General features: G+C 34.1%; 1 protein-coding gene across 1 annotated transcript in view; it reads right to left on the bottom strand.

Moving 5' to 3' along the window:
- Window positions 1-2123: 2123 nt before the first annotated feature.
- Window positions 2124-17600, bottom strand: part of LOC120084222 (nicastrin) — a 29865-nt gene continuing 14388 nt past the window's right edge. Inside the window, exons 11-16 of the mRNA XM_039040129.1 lie at window positions 14285-14404; window positions 9079-9150; window positions 4685-4825; window positions 4418-4502; window positions 3873-4311; window positions 2124-2795 (exon numbers count right to left, since the gene is read on the bottom strand). Coding sequence (XP_038896057.1) covers window positions 2531-2795; window positions 3873-4311; window positions 4418-4502; window positions 4685-4825; window positions 9079-9150; window positions 14285-14404 — 1122 coding nt within the window. The 3' untranslated portion in view covers window positions 2124-2530. The remainder of the gene's footprint in view (window positions 2796-3872; window positions 4312-4417; window positions 4503-4684; window positions 4826-9078; window positions 9151-14284; window positions 14405-17600) is intronic.

Below are 17600 nucleotides of genomic sequence, written 5' to 3'. Positions count from 1 at the left end.
TTTTAGTTTGCACTATGTATTATATCATGTAAGCTCATAACCAATTTTAACGTTCATCAAAAGTGAAAATAAATGGAAAAATCATTCAAATACAAATGGATAATTGAAAATGTTGAAATCATGTCGACTAAATTGAAAAAATACTAAAAAATTAGGGATTAAAACATACTATTAATCCACAATAATATTCAAACTATAGAAGATTATATTATAAGAAGATCTAAAATTAATTTTAAATAAATTTTAATGTTTAATAAAAATTTAAGTTTAAAAATACACGTGCCATGCACGTGGTTGAAACACTAGTTTTATAAGGGTGGATAATACAAAATATGTTGTGCTTGTCTTATTTGCTTTGGAGTTTAGTGTAACAAATTCATTGGACTCTTGCAATGGTCCAAAATGCACAAGAGACAGGAAGAAAACATAAACTTTTCAGAAGAGATTTTACAAGCTACTTTCAATCTATCCTCAACTCACTAGGTTTATATGAAGCATTTTATGAGGTGAGACTTTGAGATTCAAAGGAAAAAAAAAATCAAATTTAACAGGTGTACATTTGGTTGAGTTATGCTCACGTTGATTTTAAAAATTTGTTCTTGAAATAGTATTAAAGGATGAATTGCATATACTTCAAAAGATGATAAAATATATTTATACTTAACTCGATGATTTACGTAAGTTATCGGTTCTTTTCGAGAGGAAAGAGAGATTAAATTGTAATTTATAAGTTTAGTTCTTACTATAAAGTTTGTCTCTAAATTATTGATGACTTTTAAAGTGTCTAATAACTACATGAACTTTTTTCTTTTTTGAGGCAATAAGTACACGAACTTTAAAAATGTATAATAGGTCTATTAACTTTAGAAATGTCTAAGAAGTCTTTGAATTTATACTCTAAATAAAAGTAGGTCAACTTTCAATTTTATCTAATAAGAGCCACATACATTAAAATATATATATAAAAAAATGAATTGACCTATTAAATATAAAAATTTAACTTTGTGTCTAATATGCCCACGAATTTTTAAAAACACCAAAGAGGTCAAACGTTAGATTCAAATTGAAAATTTTAAAACCTACTTGATACAAAGTTGAAATTCCAGATGTAAGGTACATAAAGTGAGATGCTATTTACTAAAAATCTATTACACTTTTTAAAGTTAAGAAACTAAATGCACACTAACTTTGAACACTACTGGTAACTCGTGCCATTTTTATTTACAAAATGAACATGAGATACATAAGGTGCAATACTACATGCTAGGTATATACTAAAAATTTATACATGATTGCTATGTTAAATTGCTAAGTATATACTAAATTGATATTTCTAAGTTTTAGTTTTCATTCCTATAAAAACGGTTAGACAAATATCAATTCATACCCCTAAACTATGGGATTATATCAAATCAATTAGCACCCTAGACTAATTAAATTGTATCAATTTAAATCCTAAATTTTCGTAAGTGTATCAATCTACACCCTCCTTCATGTTTCATTCGACCAAAATATCATGTGGAACTCATAATATAAGTCAATTAAACTTCTAAATTTTCATAAGTTAATTCATTTAGACGTTTCATTATGACTACCTTTAAAAATCATCTATGCATTAATTCTCAAACATGTGTAGACTTCTTCAAATGTCAATTTTATAAAATTGACAATTAGAGTAAACGATTCTTAAAGAAAATTAAAACAGAGTCTAAATAGATCTATTTATCAAAGTTCAGAGTTTGATCGATACAATTATAAGTTTTATATAAAATTTTTCCAAACTGAACGTAATATACTCTCTGACTTCTCTTCTGTCCTAACTTTTAATTATATGAAATCCTTCTCTACACACTCAATGGTGTCTCTATATACATACTTTATTTTACTAATCCCACAGTTCAGATACTTACCCTTACTCCCTCTCTGCACGTCTAAAAATGCTCCCAAACATCCCAAAGTGCATACAATTTCTTTTTCCATACAGCTGAAAAACCAATAAATTTTCACTTCCAAAGAATGCATATCTAGAAAGCATTATTGAAAACTAAAAAATCAAAATGAAGAATGACCCAGCGAACTCAATTCATAGAATATGTTGGGGAAGAAAACTGAACAAGTGAATCTTAAAAATGGTGCCCAGAACAGTTGAATTATCTGTCTATTTTCAATTCCAATAAACTGTTCAATCAAATATACAGAAATGTCTTTGTCGATGGCTTTTCTGTTTCTGTAATGATCAGGCAAGTATATCATGTGTGGATGCTGCACCTGAGAGAAGATTAACTACAAGAATCACAAACTGGAAACAGATAAAGAAGCAACTATACAGAATCTCGTCCAGACTCCAATCATTTGTGAACTAACATGTAAAGCTTCAAAGGCAACAGATCCGGCCATTCGCCAATGGGAGACAAGAGGGTTGCAAAATTAAACAATACAACACCTCTGCAACTAGCATGAAAATGATCTAACTGTCCTATTTTTCTCAGCCTTTTCATTTAGTAGTTCCATTAATTAACCTAAAACACTATCAATCTCTCTTCAAGGCCTTTATAATGGAGCTTTGCACGGCTACTATTGCAAAATAAGCTAAGATTGTGGTAGTAATGCCTCCAAGTAAAACAAATCGATCATAAGCAGTAGCTTGGATGGTATACATCCGGAGCCCTATGGTATTCCAATTGCTCTCTGTCCAAACTGGATCGACAGCCCCCAGCGGGTCAGATGAATTTGGAGGAAGCACATTCCAATATCCAGATTCGAACTTCAATCTTGTTGAGTATGCTGGAATGTACCTGTGGCAAATAACTACAGATGTTAACAAGAGAAGGGAGGAAGTCATTTTAAAGGGCATTTGCAGTGTAACTAATATGCAAGTTTATTTCTTTTCTATTTCAAAAAAAAAAAAAAAGGTTTGAGAGTACGGCATGTTGTTCCTCAGATTGGATGTGGAAGCAATCAGCCAAGAAACAAACTGAGCTCCTCAATATGACCATCCATGGAAAAAGGGCATGTAGAAGATTATTTTTTTAAGAATAAAATTTTATTGATGAATAAAAAAAGATTATGAACAAGATGAAATAATATGTTAAAACTAAGATATTATGGCGATGTAAAGAGTGGACCGTCCGAAAGAAAGAAAAGCTAGTAACAATGGGTAAGTCACACAAGCTGGGTTTTCTTTTTTTTAAAAAAAAAAAAAAAAGAGAGAGAGAGAGAGAGAGAGAAAAGGATAATCCCCTCTTATGGGTTGGTCGGCCCTTTCCCTTTTAGGTCTCTCTTCAATCTCTGTTCTTTCCTTTTAATCAAAGTTGGTTTCCCATTTAAGGGAAAAATGACAAAGACATGACCAATTTTGTGCGTCTGCTATTTAAGTTAAAGTTGGACAGCATACACCTTTTCTCATCAGAAAGAGGGAAAATAATAAATAAATAAAGGGTAAGGGGGGGCAAGTACATAGCTCTCCTTTATCCCCCCCACCAAAAAGAAGAAAAAAGATCACATCAATGTTCTTGACTTCCCATTTGGAGTGTGACATCAGTTTTGGTGGCAGAACAGACTAACCCACTTACACCTCTACATTACTGGCATCAACACTCTCTCGGGCAATCCTTCCTCAAGACACCTTCGCAGTCTAACACGTAGGGTGACATACATCCGACCTCTTAATAGAAGATTAATGCCTTAAACTAATTGAGCTATACTTAATTTGCTACATTTGAAGTTTGTAGTATTCTTTACTTTAATTTAATTGAAAAAAAAAATTACGAAAAAGATGTTCTTTCACTTAAATTTTGATGCAATATCTAAGTATATCGTGTCCACCAATACGCTTTTGTAATAAAGAAGTATGCCTGTAAATATAACCATACCTGGTAGTTGATATAACACAAGTTCCTTTTCCAGTCTCCGCTCCAATGCACACCTCACTTTTGTCGTCACAATTTTGTGAACAGACTGAGCTAGTATTCTCTTTAGGAATAGATGTTCTGTCAGCCAAAAAGTTCCAAACAAATCTTGAAACATCATGAACATAACCAGGATAAGGAGTAGACGAAGGTTCATCAAGGATAACACCAACGTAATGGTTTGGACAAACACTGGAGGGAGAAATATATCTCTTCACCAACTCACAAGAGAGACCAGGGTCACAATTAAGGAGACATCCTATAAGCTCTTCAACCAACGACGTGTTCACTTTGATAGCAGTTAGGGCAGAACTACTCAATTCCTTTTTGTTGGTTGCAAGAATGTAAAGAGTTCGGGCAACAAGTAAAGCAGCTGCTTCAATAGCCGATGAGTTTATATTATCTGGATTGCAAAAAATATGAGAAATAAGAAAAAGCAAGACCAGCTATAAATAATTGTGATGACGACGAATGAGAAAGGAAGAAAGAAAACAACATAGATAACTAACGTAAATCATCGAGGTGACTTTGGTAAAATTGATTGGTAAAGCTAGTATCAAAGTCTTCTAATACCACCCCAGAGATCTGAGGGTTCTGCATGGACCAAACAAACTTGTCAAATAATCAAGGTCTCAAACCTTAAATTGAGTGCCTTTCGTTTCTAATTTGGGTGTGTGTGTGTGTTTTGTTTCTTTGTCAAAAAAGAAATAATATAGATCAGAGGGTTTGGACAATAGAGGGTAAATAATAGTATCATCAAGTATGTTGTTGAAAACCTTTGCCAGAAATGCCATCAAGGAAGATGGCGGTATCCCTGGATTTGTAGTACTAGCTGGTGAGACTTTTATGTTCTCTAATGGAAGTGACTCTCGAGCAAGCTTCAAGGCGTTCCATGTCTCATTCTTGGAAGATGAAACCTACAGAAGCAATATCTTGCTAAAATAATAGGTTCAAATAAAAAATTTCATCCAGCATGACTGTAGTTACCCTGTGCATCGTAGGTTATAGAACAAAATATCAACGGAATAGTTGAATATATTACTAGGGCACCATACAGCACTAGTATAACAAAATAGATCAAATATCCAATACGAAAAAAGGTAATGGCCTCAGATTCTCAAGAGTTTGGATGAACATTTTATCAAATTTAGAACACAACTAAGTAGCAGTCTCCAGAGTTTTGAAAATGCCTAAACACAGTTTTAAGATTTTAAATGTTGCAGCAACATTTCAGATATGCATAAAATAAGGGTACATAAAAAGGTGAGATATGGAGAGTGTGTCAATTTAGTCCATAACGGAACGTTTGGCGTGCAAAGTTAAGTTGAGCTGGTAATTATTATTTGAGAAGTTAGATTATCTGTGGAGTTAGATTGTCTGTGTTTGGGGTGCAGAGTTCGATTGAGTTGAGTTAGAAAATTTGTGTTTGGGGTGTTGTGAGTGGAGTCAGAAAATCTGTGTTTTGAACAGACTTTGAACAAGCATTTGGTTTGTCTATTAATTTCTCTAAGAGTGAGTAGTTAAGGGTTAACCTTCCCGAGGATGATTTGGACTGGATGGTGAATTCATTTGGATGAAAATGAGGCCATTAGCCCGTGACTTATCTTGGTCTCCCATTGGGAGACAACTCCAATTCTATAAGGTTTTGGCACCCTGTTGTTGAGAGAATTCAACAGAAGCTCCATAACTGGAAGTATGCTTATATATCTAAAGGCGGAAGGCATACTCTCATCCAAGCCACCCTTTCAAGGTTGCCTACAAACTCTCTCTCTCTTTAGGGTGGCCTACATACTACCTCTCTCTTTTCCGAGCAATTTATTCATGGCTTTCTTTGGGAGGGTTCCCATGGTGAGGATGGCATGCATAATGTGAATTGGGCAACCATTCAGCATCCTACGCTTCTGGGTAGCCTTGGTATAGGTAACTTTTGATGTCGTAATTCTGCTCTTCTAGCCAGATGGATTTGGCGGTTTTTACATGATGCATTGCAGAGGCAACTTATTGAGGCTAAATATTACTCTCCTTCATGTATATGGTCGTCGATTCCTCGTACTTTGGTCAAATCCCGATGGAGGTTTATTTGTCGGACTGTTGATTTGGTTGCTTCTCGCACTCAGTGCTCCCTTGACTCGGGCTCTACTTTTTCCTTTTGGAAAGACCATGGGCTTAGTTGTGGTGTTCTCTCTCTGTGGTTTTCCCTCGTTTGTTTTGGCTTACTAGGTCTCCCGATATTACGGTGGCTGAGGTGTGGCTTGCGGATTATGAGTCTTGGAACCTACGTCTTCGTCGTAATCTTCGTGATTCTGAAATTCACAAATGGGTTTCGTTATCTCTATTACTGTCTACTGTCAGATTTCGTGTTGTGCCCAATTCGTAGAGATGGTTAATTGGCCCACCTTCGTCATTTTCCATGAAATCTCCCATTGATGACTTAATGGTTTTTTCTGAGCCTCCTGTGAGAGAGTATGGATTTATACTCTGTCATTTGGCGGGATCATTATCCTATGAAAATTAAAATTTTCTTTTGGGAGCTTAGACATAGTGCCATCAATACTGCAGATCATCTCCAACGTCGCATGCCTTATATGTGTCTCTCTCCTTCTTGATGTGTTATGCGCAACGTTCAGGTTGAGTCCCTTGCTCATCTGTTTATACAATGTTCCTTTGCCTCCTGCTTCTGGAACAAAATTTTGGATGCTTTTGGGTGGTCAATCGTTTGTTCCCATAATATTTTGGACATTCTTGTCTCCCTTTTGGTGGGACACCCTTTTACTGGCACAAACATGATGACTTGGCTGGCTATTCTGCGTGCTTTTTCCTGGGCCTTATGGGGTGAATGTAACAAGCGTCTCTTTAGGGACTCCATCTCATCTTTTGACTCTTTTATTGATCTTGTCGTGTCTACCGCTTTTTATTGGTGCAAATTTGGGCACCCTTTTAAGAACTTTACTCTTTCTTATTTAGTTTCCAATTGAAGATCTTTTTGTAATCACCTATAGATGTTTGGGGTTTCCCCATATTTCATTTTTTCAATGAAATGTTTCTTCTCTAAAAAAATAAAAAAGAAAAGAAAAAGAAAAAGGAAGTTGTATCGTAAAAAACGTATGAAATTGCAACTTTCAATTCAAGAAATTTAAAAAAAAAAATAAGAAAAAAAAAATATTGTTGTCCGCGATTTGTCAAAGGAGAAGGCGACTTTGTGTCGGCTATGGCCACAACCGCCAACGAAGAAATGAAGTGAAACAAAAGAAAAGAGGGAAGTAGAAGATGAAATAGAAAAAGGGAAGATGAAAATGAAAAGCCGAGTCTGAAAAAAAGAGAAGAAATGAAATAAAAAAAACTATGGAACCTAGAAAATGAAGAGTCACACGCAATGAGGAAATAAAACTACGAGAAACGGAAAAATCATCTAACAATTTGAAAATTATAATTATTAAAATTAATTGGGTGGTTGTTTCTTCGAGGACTCCATAATGACAATTTTTTGTTTTTATTAAATACTTTATATGCATATTACATCATATTGGTTTAATATTTTATTCTTTATAATGTTTTCTTCCTACATATTTTTAAGTTATTTTCTGTTTTGATCTATTTTAGACTCAATTATTTATATTTACATTTAAATATTATTTATTAATTGAAACTTACAATACACGATACGTTGCGACACTCGATACACTAAATTTTGATTTCAATACTCCTTCCGTTTCACGAGTTAACAACCTTGGTTAGGAGTACCCCGAACAAAGATTTTATGCTTTTTATTGGTTTTATAATAAAAATTATTTTATTCTTTTGAATTTAGTCAAATTTTGTGAAAATGTCCTTTTGAGATTTATGCACGCATATAGTATCGATCTGATTCTCATTCTAGAACGTCGAGTCGTTACAAAAGGTTTATTTACACGTTTACAAAAACTAGGGTTGCCACTAAGGGTCTCGTTAGAGGTGGTCTTCATCAGAGTTGGTCGCCTGAGGTGGATGTTAGTGTTGGTTGATAGAGGTGATGTTCACCAAAGTCAATCATCGAAGATGGTCTAGTCGGAGTTGTCGTCGAAGGTGGTCGTCAGAGCCCGAAGGTGGTCATCGGAGTTGCTTTTGTGCAAAGGTGGTCGTCGGCGACATGGGTTTGGTGGGGGTTGGTGGGGGTTGTTTTTTCAACAGCGGCGTGGGTTTCTATGTTGGCAATGGAGTCTTCATCGGAGGAAGGAAAGAGGGAAGGGAAGGGTCAAACAAGTTGGGTGGGAAGGATAGTTTTATTTAACTATATTTTAATTTTGATTATTATTATTATTTACTTGTTTTCATTGTTTTTTTTAAACATTGCCACGTCAACATCAAGTTGACAGTGCCTTTGATGAAGGAACTAAAATTGAGCAATTTATATATATCATGGACTTGATTGTCCAATTTTCAAACTTAGGAACTAAATTGACACAAATCCTAAACCTTAACCAAAGATATCAATGAGGTGGGGCGAGGACGAGGCCGGCTTCCCCATCCCCACCCCCTATTTTGATCCTCATCCTCCTGAAATTGCTAAGTTTAGTTCCTCGGGGATCATACACACATTCCTTGTGGGGTTCAAGTTCCCCAAAGGGAAAATTTTTCATTTGCTTTTTCTTTTTTAATTTATTCTCAACCAAATACATTTTTAAAAGTTTCTATGCTTTAGTGGATCATTTCCAATCCAATTTCCGTTTAAAGGGGAAAAAATAAAATTTCCTATGCCAAGTGTAAAAATATAAACAGAATGTTCAAATCACCCTAATTTCTAAAAGTTAAAATTCCAATATACAAATACAACAACATAGTCTTCAACTTAAACATTACAACGTATTTCCAAAAAGGAAAAAAAGAAAAGGAAATCCAACAAAATTGCCCTCAATTTCCTTCTTTAGTCATTATAAATTAGGGTTTGTTTTATGTATTATATATATATATATATATAAAACTAGATGGGACGAGGTGGGGAATCAAGGCAAGGCTGGGGACATCCCCGACCCTACTCAACGGAGAGAAATCTCTCTCCACTCTCTCCCCCATTCTTTCTGCAAAGGCAGGGTAAAGAAACCATGCTGGTAAAATAAAATGGACGTCTCTAACCTCAGAAACCAAGAAGTTAATTTGCCCTTAAAATAATAATTAAGAGGAAAGAAGCCATTACCTCTGTCATATGAGCGAAAAACTTTCCAAAACCATGACTGGAGCTCTTTCCAACAGATCCAATTTCAAAAACCTAAATTGAACAAGTGAAAGCACAGTGAGTTCAACTTTTTATCTTCAATAAAATGGACCGAAACTATCAAAAAGAAAAGAAAAGAAAAGAACACAGAGACCAAAGAACAAAAAATAAATAAATGAAGGCAGCTCTACCTCAAAAAAAAAAAAGTTACTTTTCTGATATCATGCCAAATCCACATCATGTCATTCAAATGAAATGCCATGCTAAACCACTTTCAAATATGACTGTATGAAATCCTTATTTTCCTCAACTAGGAATCTCTGAAACATCACGTTCTTTATCTCATGTGATGGAGAAAAGTTATTGTCTAAGCCTACGTACTTTTCTCACCCACATGTAATTGCCAATTTATTGAAACGATCCTGGCAGTGAAGGCACCATCCGTAGGTATATGCTTTCAGGAGTCTGAGAATTTCTATTGAAAACTATGCACCATTCGAATTTTCTTTGGTCATGATAAGTATAACCATTTTCAGTTTTTTTTTTTTTTTTTTTTTATAAGAAACATTTCATAATGAAATATCCAAAAGGATTACAAAAAGGGCCTTAGGAAGTACAAAAGATTGTTCCAATTTGCAACAAGAAAACTTTCAAGAGACTGTAACTGTTTACACCGATAGAGAGCATTAAAAATGGAAGCCTCTATTACATCATTGGTGGAATTTGAGTTGTTTTTTAAGATTCCAGCGTTCCTTTGTTCCAAAATCTAGGACAAAGCCGCGCAAATGAAGCTGGCCCATAAATAAGCTTTTGTGTCTTTGAAGGAATGGTCCAGTAATGTCATGCTGACCCAGCCCAACAAGCCATATGGGAGGACTTTGGTCCAATTGAAGGCAAGGAGCAATTCAGTCCAAATAGTATTACCAAACGGGCAGTGGATGAACAAATGGTTCGTTGTTTCACTGTTTCTTTGGCAAAGGCATCATTCTGAGGAGGATATATTGATCTAGGGGCATCTAGTTTGTAGCCAATCCAATAGTGTTAAGGCGAGAGTGGCTAATCTCTCCCAAACTAGAAACTTGATCCTTTTAGGGCATTGAATTTCCAACTCTTTATATAAAAGTCAATCGCATTGGATGAGTTGTCAGAAGATAATTGTGTCAATAATGAACTTGTAGAGAAAAGACCATTAGTTTCAAGCTTCCAAATCCAACAATCGGGCTGGCTCAAGAGCTGAATACCCAGTAGGAGATTGGTTCAGTCTTTTAGATGTCTTTTAAACTTTAAAGACCAAGATTCATTATCGAAATTCCACACATCAGTAATGGAGGCAGCTTTAGATTCAGCAATGGTAAATGATCGTGGGAAGCTTTGCTTGAAAGGAGAAGAACCAAACCAAACATCTGACAAGAAAGCCGAGGCTCCATTTCCAACTTTGCACTGGATATTGCTGTAAAAGAGGTCCTTCAGCTTCAAAATGTGGGTCCAAGGACTTTTAGATGAGAATGTATGGTGGCTAGATGGTTTTTGGTCAAAGTGATAGGATCCAAATTTACCCTTGATGAGAGATCTCCACTCTTGATTGAAGCACCATAACTATTTGGCTAAAAGAGATTTTTTTCAATGTCTAATATAAAAAATGCCAAGGTCACCGTGTAAAGGACATTTGAGAATGTCCAACATAGGAGATGTTTGGTGTTGCCGATTCAATTGCCAGACATAGGGAACTTCTAAACTTTTTTTCTTTTTTTTTTTTTTTATAAGAAACTATTTTATTGATGAATGAAATCTTCAAAGAGTACAAAATGAGCCATAAACGGGATTACAAAAGATTCCTTCAATTCGATACAAGGAAGTTTAAATCGTAACTATTGAGGGGCTGTAAATTTTTACACCAGAAAAGGCCATTGAAAATAGATAATTCAAGAATATCCCGGGGGATCTTTCTTTTCCATTGAAGATCCTAGAATTCCTTTCATCCCAAATCTTCGAAAGAATGGCTCTGTTAATGCTGTCCCATAGGAGTCCTTTTGTACCCTTAAAAGGATGATCGGCGAAAAACATTCTGACCCATGCTATAATGGCCAGTGGGGCAGCAATATTCCAACCAAAAGCAGAAAAAACAACAGCCCAACTTCTAAATTTTTTATCAATGATAACCACCACTTTCGGTGGAATTTGAAAAGGGGACAAGTAGTGAATGGGCAAGTTCAAAAGAGTGGCTTTCAAAAGAGTGTCTGCCTCCCTTGGAAAAAAAATTGTGCTGCCAGGAGGAAAGCCTAAAGGACTTAGAAGAGGGCTTTACCAAAAAGGGAGTCCCAAGTATTCTGTTGACCAGGAGCCCATCTTGCAATCATATTTCTTCGCAATGTCTTCAATCCATAATCAATCACAATTTTTAAAAAAAATAAAAAGGAAACAAGACTTTTCATTGATAAAATGAAAAGAGACTTAATGCTTAACAAAATATAGCATTTACAACCATTTCGGCCAAATACAACCAATAATAGAAGACAATACCCTAATCGAACTCAAACAAAACCAAAAGCAACTAATCTTGATAGGCTCAAAGAATTATTCCAATGTGAAACTTCTCAATGTAAACAAACACTGCAAGTAGACAAAACAACTGACGAAAAACTTCTAAAATGCCAACCAAACGGGAAACCGTTGATCTTAAACAAGCTATCGAAAACCCACTTGAAGTGAAGAATGGTAAAAAAGGCCCAAAACTACAACACCCACTGAAAGACTCACTGAAAGACTTCAAAAGAAACTTCTAGTGACAAAAAACTGAAGAACAACAAATCGATTAAAATTCTTACCCCACTCGAAAGTCGCAGACAACTTCAATGTAGGGTCTAGCCTATTGTTACCGATTCAAAAAAAAATGTGAAAGAGAGCGCATTGTAGACTGTCAATTCCAAGAAGGTATTTGATTGCAAAGAGAAAAACACTTGGTCGGGGGTTGACAAGTGGGTGTCCACTATAGTACATTCTGCACAATTTCAACAATGTCAAGCTTGCACATCAAAATGGCAAGGAGCAACTTAACAAGGAAAACAATATGAAAATGAAAAACAACTTGCTAAAACTAGTCACAAGGCATAAATATAGGGTGGTTGAGGATGGTCAAGCATGCCCAAGACAGAGGAGAGGGAATTATCGCTCACCCAAAGATCCTCCCAGAAGTACATGGCCTCACCTTCCCCCACCACATAATTAACTAAATGGGAGAAAGAGGGAATCTCAAGAGAAATATCCTTCCAGGGATTCTGGTGCATGCCTTTAACCCCACTAGAAGACCACTCAAAGGGGTGAGAGTCGTACTAACTCACAATGATTCTATGCCTAAAAATTCGAGTTCATAGGGGAAACACCATACCACTTAGCCAACGGAGCTTTGTTCCAAATCCTTAAATATCCAACCCCCCACACAAACAAATTCACAAGCTTCCCAGCTCAAAACCTCTTCCTTCATCCAACCATTCTCAAAGGAAATCTCTCATAAGCTCCAATTATTTCTCGCCAGCCATATGCCCCAAATGATGGCAAAAAAACCGTCCTTTGTAAACTGCTTCCTTTTTCTCCCTAAAGGGAGACTGGACCAATACTTTCTACATCACACAAGAACAATCTTTGTAATGAACCAAGCTAGCTCACCCCTAGAGTCCCAAACATGTGATCCCTAATATGGCAAAAAAAACTAGCACAATCACAGCGAATGACCTAGATCCTCAATGCCTGCATGTAGAGAAAATACCATTTTGGTCTCAAGACAGAAGAATAGTTTCTGAATCCAATCCAAAGTATTTGACCTTCTTTGGAGAATACACCTTCCATATTGAGTAGAAGGGAACAAGGAATGGGAACAAGGGCTGCCAAAAGATTGGAAAAGAAATCGCAGGAGAAGCCTTTCGAAGGACTAGGAAACCAACACCTAACATTCCAAATTCCCACAAGGATAACTAAGGAATCCAAGAGGGATAGGCAACAACATACACAAACTCCCAAAAAGACAAGTCTACGAAAACCCAAGTCGAACCAAGGAGAAAGACCCAAAAAGGAGGCAACCAATGACAGAGTGCAGCCTAGATGAAGATTGATAATGAAAAAGGAACTCTAACAAAGACGTGTGTGCCTCACCCGACAATCTTTCCAAAAATAGGTCTTCAAGCCATCCAAGGAGGGAAGACCAAAAGCTAACCAAGTATTGTAAGTTGTTCCTTTTGAACCACGTAATGGGGCCCATTTAAATGGGTGGGGCTCGCACTCGCTAACAAAACATTTGATTCCAAGGGAAATCGCCATTCCGAAGTCTCAAATTCCCAATGGCCAAACGCTCTCTAAATACTCAACTTAGACACAATGTTTCATCATAGTGTGGCCCCCTAGGAAGGGTTTCCATAGGAAATCTCTCATAATCTTCTCAAGGTTTCTATTTGTCAGATATTATAACTAAATTTACCTTCACCCATTAGCTTAAACTTTTGGGTCAATCGATGATTTAAAATTGTATCAGAGCAGGTTGGTTCAAGATGTCCTGTGTTCAAATCTCTGCAACGTTCTTTCCTCCCCAATTAATATTCATTTCCACTTGTTGGGCCTTCTTCATATTTCAAGCCCACAAGTGAAGGGGAGTGTTAGATATTATAATTAAATTTACCTTCACCTATTAGCTTAAACTTTTAGATCAATCAGTGATTTAAGACTACTAACAAAAACTTGAGTCCTGAAAGCTGACAAGAAATACGTAGGACCCTGGCTAAGAACGGTTTGAAAAAAATTTAAGGATACATGTACCTTCCCAATTGAAAAGAACAAATTACGGAAACAAAATTTTAAAAATAAAGAGAAAAGATTCAAAGATAAACATCCCCGCCAAAAACTTACCAGAATTGTGTACAAATATTAAACCACATACATGCGATATGAACAGAACCCAACTACACACGAGAAGGGGAAAATCATCCTTTGACTGTTACAAATTAGCAGCCAAAGGATTTGGATGATTATTTTCATCCATAATGCATTTTTCCAGTGATAATGTACTAGGAAGACACTCAAGCAAGAAAAGTAGAAAATGGAGTTCTTCCCTTGGAGACAAGTGTAATTCTACATTGTCAAAGAATAATGAGTATAAGAAAACTAAAATTCAGAGCACTAATTTACAGGTTCAGTAGTATACCGAATCAATTAACCTATTGTTAAGGCCGCTGACAGCATCAGACTGTAAATCAAGTTCAAGCAAAAATCTCCTACTACCAAGATAGCCCCAGGACTCTCCAGTGAAGACAACAAAAACAAGCTGTATAAGCAAGAATTAGCAAGATAAGAACGGGGAAAAGCAAATGATACAGACAAGATGTAAAGCACCATGCTCCATGTAATCAATCTGAATGAAGCCAAATAGAAAAGGAAACAAATTATAGACCATCTGCATACGGGCTTAGGACGATTATATCCCACACATCAACAAGCTCCCCACTAAGTCTAATAAGTGGCATTAACCTAAGTCTATAAATCCCCATCCCCCATCCCCCCCCATGGTTAAAGTTGGTTTAGTTTGATAGATACAGCTATCAGTTCAGTTTCAAGGGGGAGGTCAGTTTTCTATTCTTCTTCGACCGACATGCATGTATCCAATGTGAACCAAAAAACAATCCAGTTAGATAGATGCCTATAAGAACCATTAGGAAAATCATAGCCTCTGGCCCTCCACTAAAGAAGGGATCACCCCAAGAGAGAGAGAGAGAGATCCTTCACGCCACGAAATCAAATATTCCTTGTACAAAAATGCCATCAGCCATGAGTTTTTCTAGAACTTCTCATTTCGTATAGGCACATATCCACATGTCTAATATTAATATTTATGAAACAATAATAATGAAAGCAACCACGTTTTTTGTTTGTTGGAAACATGTCCACCATGTGTCCAAATGTATCACAAGACACGTCTGACCAGAGTAAGGTTCCCCAAAAAAAAAAGTTTAGATTTTATAAACATTTGGATAAAGTTTGATGACCCATTCCCCAGAATGACTGTGATATTTTGAAGACTTATATTTGTGTCCATCACAGTCTATCATAGATAGACTAATATTTTGCTATTAGTTATAAATATTCTTAGCAGTTTTGTCATTTAAAATAATTTTTCTAAAAAAATGAGATAAAAATATGATATATTAATAAAGAATACTAAAAAGAAGTTCTATAAATATGATATGTTAATAATGAATGAAGTAATATAAATTAATCACAATAGATAATTAACTAATTATAAATGAGCAATAATGGTTATATGTTCATAAAAAATGATCAAATTAAAATTAGGAAAAATTTCACAGATAGAAAAAATGTCAAATTATTTACAAAAATAGCAAAAAAAAACACTGATAAAGACTGATAGACTTCTATCAGCATCTATCACATAATATCAATGATAAACTTCTATCAGTTTCTATCACTTATAGACATTGATAGACTTCTACCAGTCTCTATCAAAGAAGATTAAACTTCGCTATTTTATGTAAATAGTTTCCCTTATTTTTCTATTTTTGAAAATCCCCCTTAAAATTAATCTCAATAACTAATTGATTGATTATTAAAAAAAATAAAATAATAAATTATTATCAATAAAAAATAAATTATTGTACTAACTAAAGTTAACTAATCTTAGTTTACTAATTAAATATATTTAAGATATTGTTAACTAATTAATTAACAATTTATGTAAAAAAATAATTGCATTATTTAATAAATTTTTATTGTAAAAGTAAGTTGAGTAAATATTTTAATAGGTTTTTATTGATTTATTAAAATAAATATTTATATTGATTTTGTTAAATTAATATTATTAAGTTAATAATTATATTTCAAATGAAATTATATATAAAATGAAAAACAGATGGAGAGGGGAAAAGAGAAAACTCACAGTTTTGGAAGAGAATAGAAAACCCTTGTCTATGGGGAATGAGGATGCTGAGAGTAATTTATTCCCAAGCAATTAGTTGAAAATTGTGAAACAAACATGGGATTTGGATGTCTGTATCAATTTGCATGCAGAAAAACCTCTAATCAAATGGCCTCAATAAATTATTCCCAACATCCTCATTTCCCACATACAAGGGTTTTCTTTTCCCTTCCAAAATTGTAGGCTCTCTTTTCACTCTTCTTTTGTTTTTCATTTTATATCTAATATCATTTTGAATATAGTTAAATAATTAATCATTTAAATTAATATTAATTTAACAAAATTAATATAAATATTTGTTTAACAAATCAATAATAACCTGGTAAAATATTTGCCTAACTTATTTTTACAATAAAAATTTATTAAATGAATGCAATTACGTAATTACATAAATTATTAATTAATTAACTAACAATATCTTAAATATATTTAATTAATAAACTATGATTAACTAAATTTAGTCAGTACAAAAATTCATTTTTTTAATAATAAGAATTGATTACTTATTGTTTTTTTTATAATCAAACAATTATTCATAGAGACTAATTTTAATTTGATCCTTCGTTATGAACATATAATCATCGTTGATAATTTATATTCAGTTAATTATTTATTGTGACTAATTTTTGGATTGTTTTCAAATATAGTAAAATGAGTCAACGTATTTACAAATATAGCAAATGTCACCTATCGGTGTCTATCATTGTCGATCACTGCTAGACAGTGACATTTTGCTACATTCGAAAATATTTTTAGCAGTTTTGTCATTTAAAACAATTGTCCTTAATTTTTATTACTTTGGGGGCGTGAGGCAAAGAGTTGGTTATTATAGTCCTAGGTTATTATAGTTGAATTATAATAATGTGTATTTTGGGTGGAGATTTTTTTAGTTGGGGTCATAATAGTATGTGTTTAAGGTGTAAACTATTTTAGTTTGAGACGAAAATAGTAAACATTGTAGCAAAAAATAAAAAAAAATAATGAATCTAAATTAGTAAAAATTGTAGCAAATAGTAAATACGGTAGCAAATAGGGGTTTTGAAATAGTTTTGACTATAGCTAATTGGAGAATACAAAATAGTATTTACTGTATTAAGAGGTGGTTATTATAATCTTAAGATAGTCCTTGCTCCAAACACACCATTTATAGTTAGGAAAATTATTTTAAATGACAAAACTATTAAAAATATTTACAACTAATGGCAAAATATCACAGTCTATTTACGATAGACAGCGATAGACTACTATCTGTGTCATGATAGACACAAATAATAGTCTATCGCTATTTATCACGGTCTATCACAGATAGACTATGATATATTGTTATTATTTGTAAATATTTTGGTTCATTTACCTATATTTAGAAACAGCTCCTATATTTATTATTAACATATCATGGTTTTATCTCATTTCTTCACTTTTTACACATTGTTTATTAAAATATATTTTTTTATATTATTTAATTAAAATTAAAATTACGAATGTTGAACTTAATTAATTATAAAAATGATTAAGCCTTAATTATAATAAT

Source organism: Benincasa hispida, chromosome 1, assembly GCF_009727055.1.
Source record: "Benincasa hispida cultivar B227 chromosome 1, ASM972705v1, whole genome shotgun sequence".
NCBI lineage: Eukaryota > Viridiplantae > Streptophyta > Magnoliopsida > Cucurbitales > Cucurbitaceae > Benincasa > Benincasa hispida.
The sequence above is the reverse complement of the archived record's forward strand: the minus strand, read 5'-3'. Positions and strand labels throughout refer to the sequence as shown.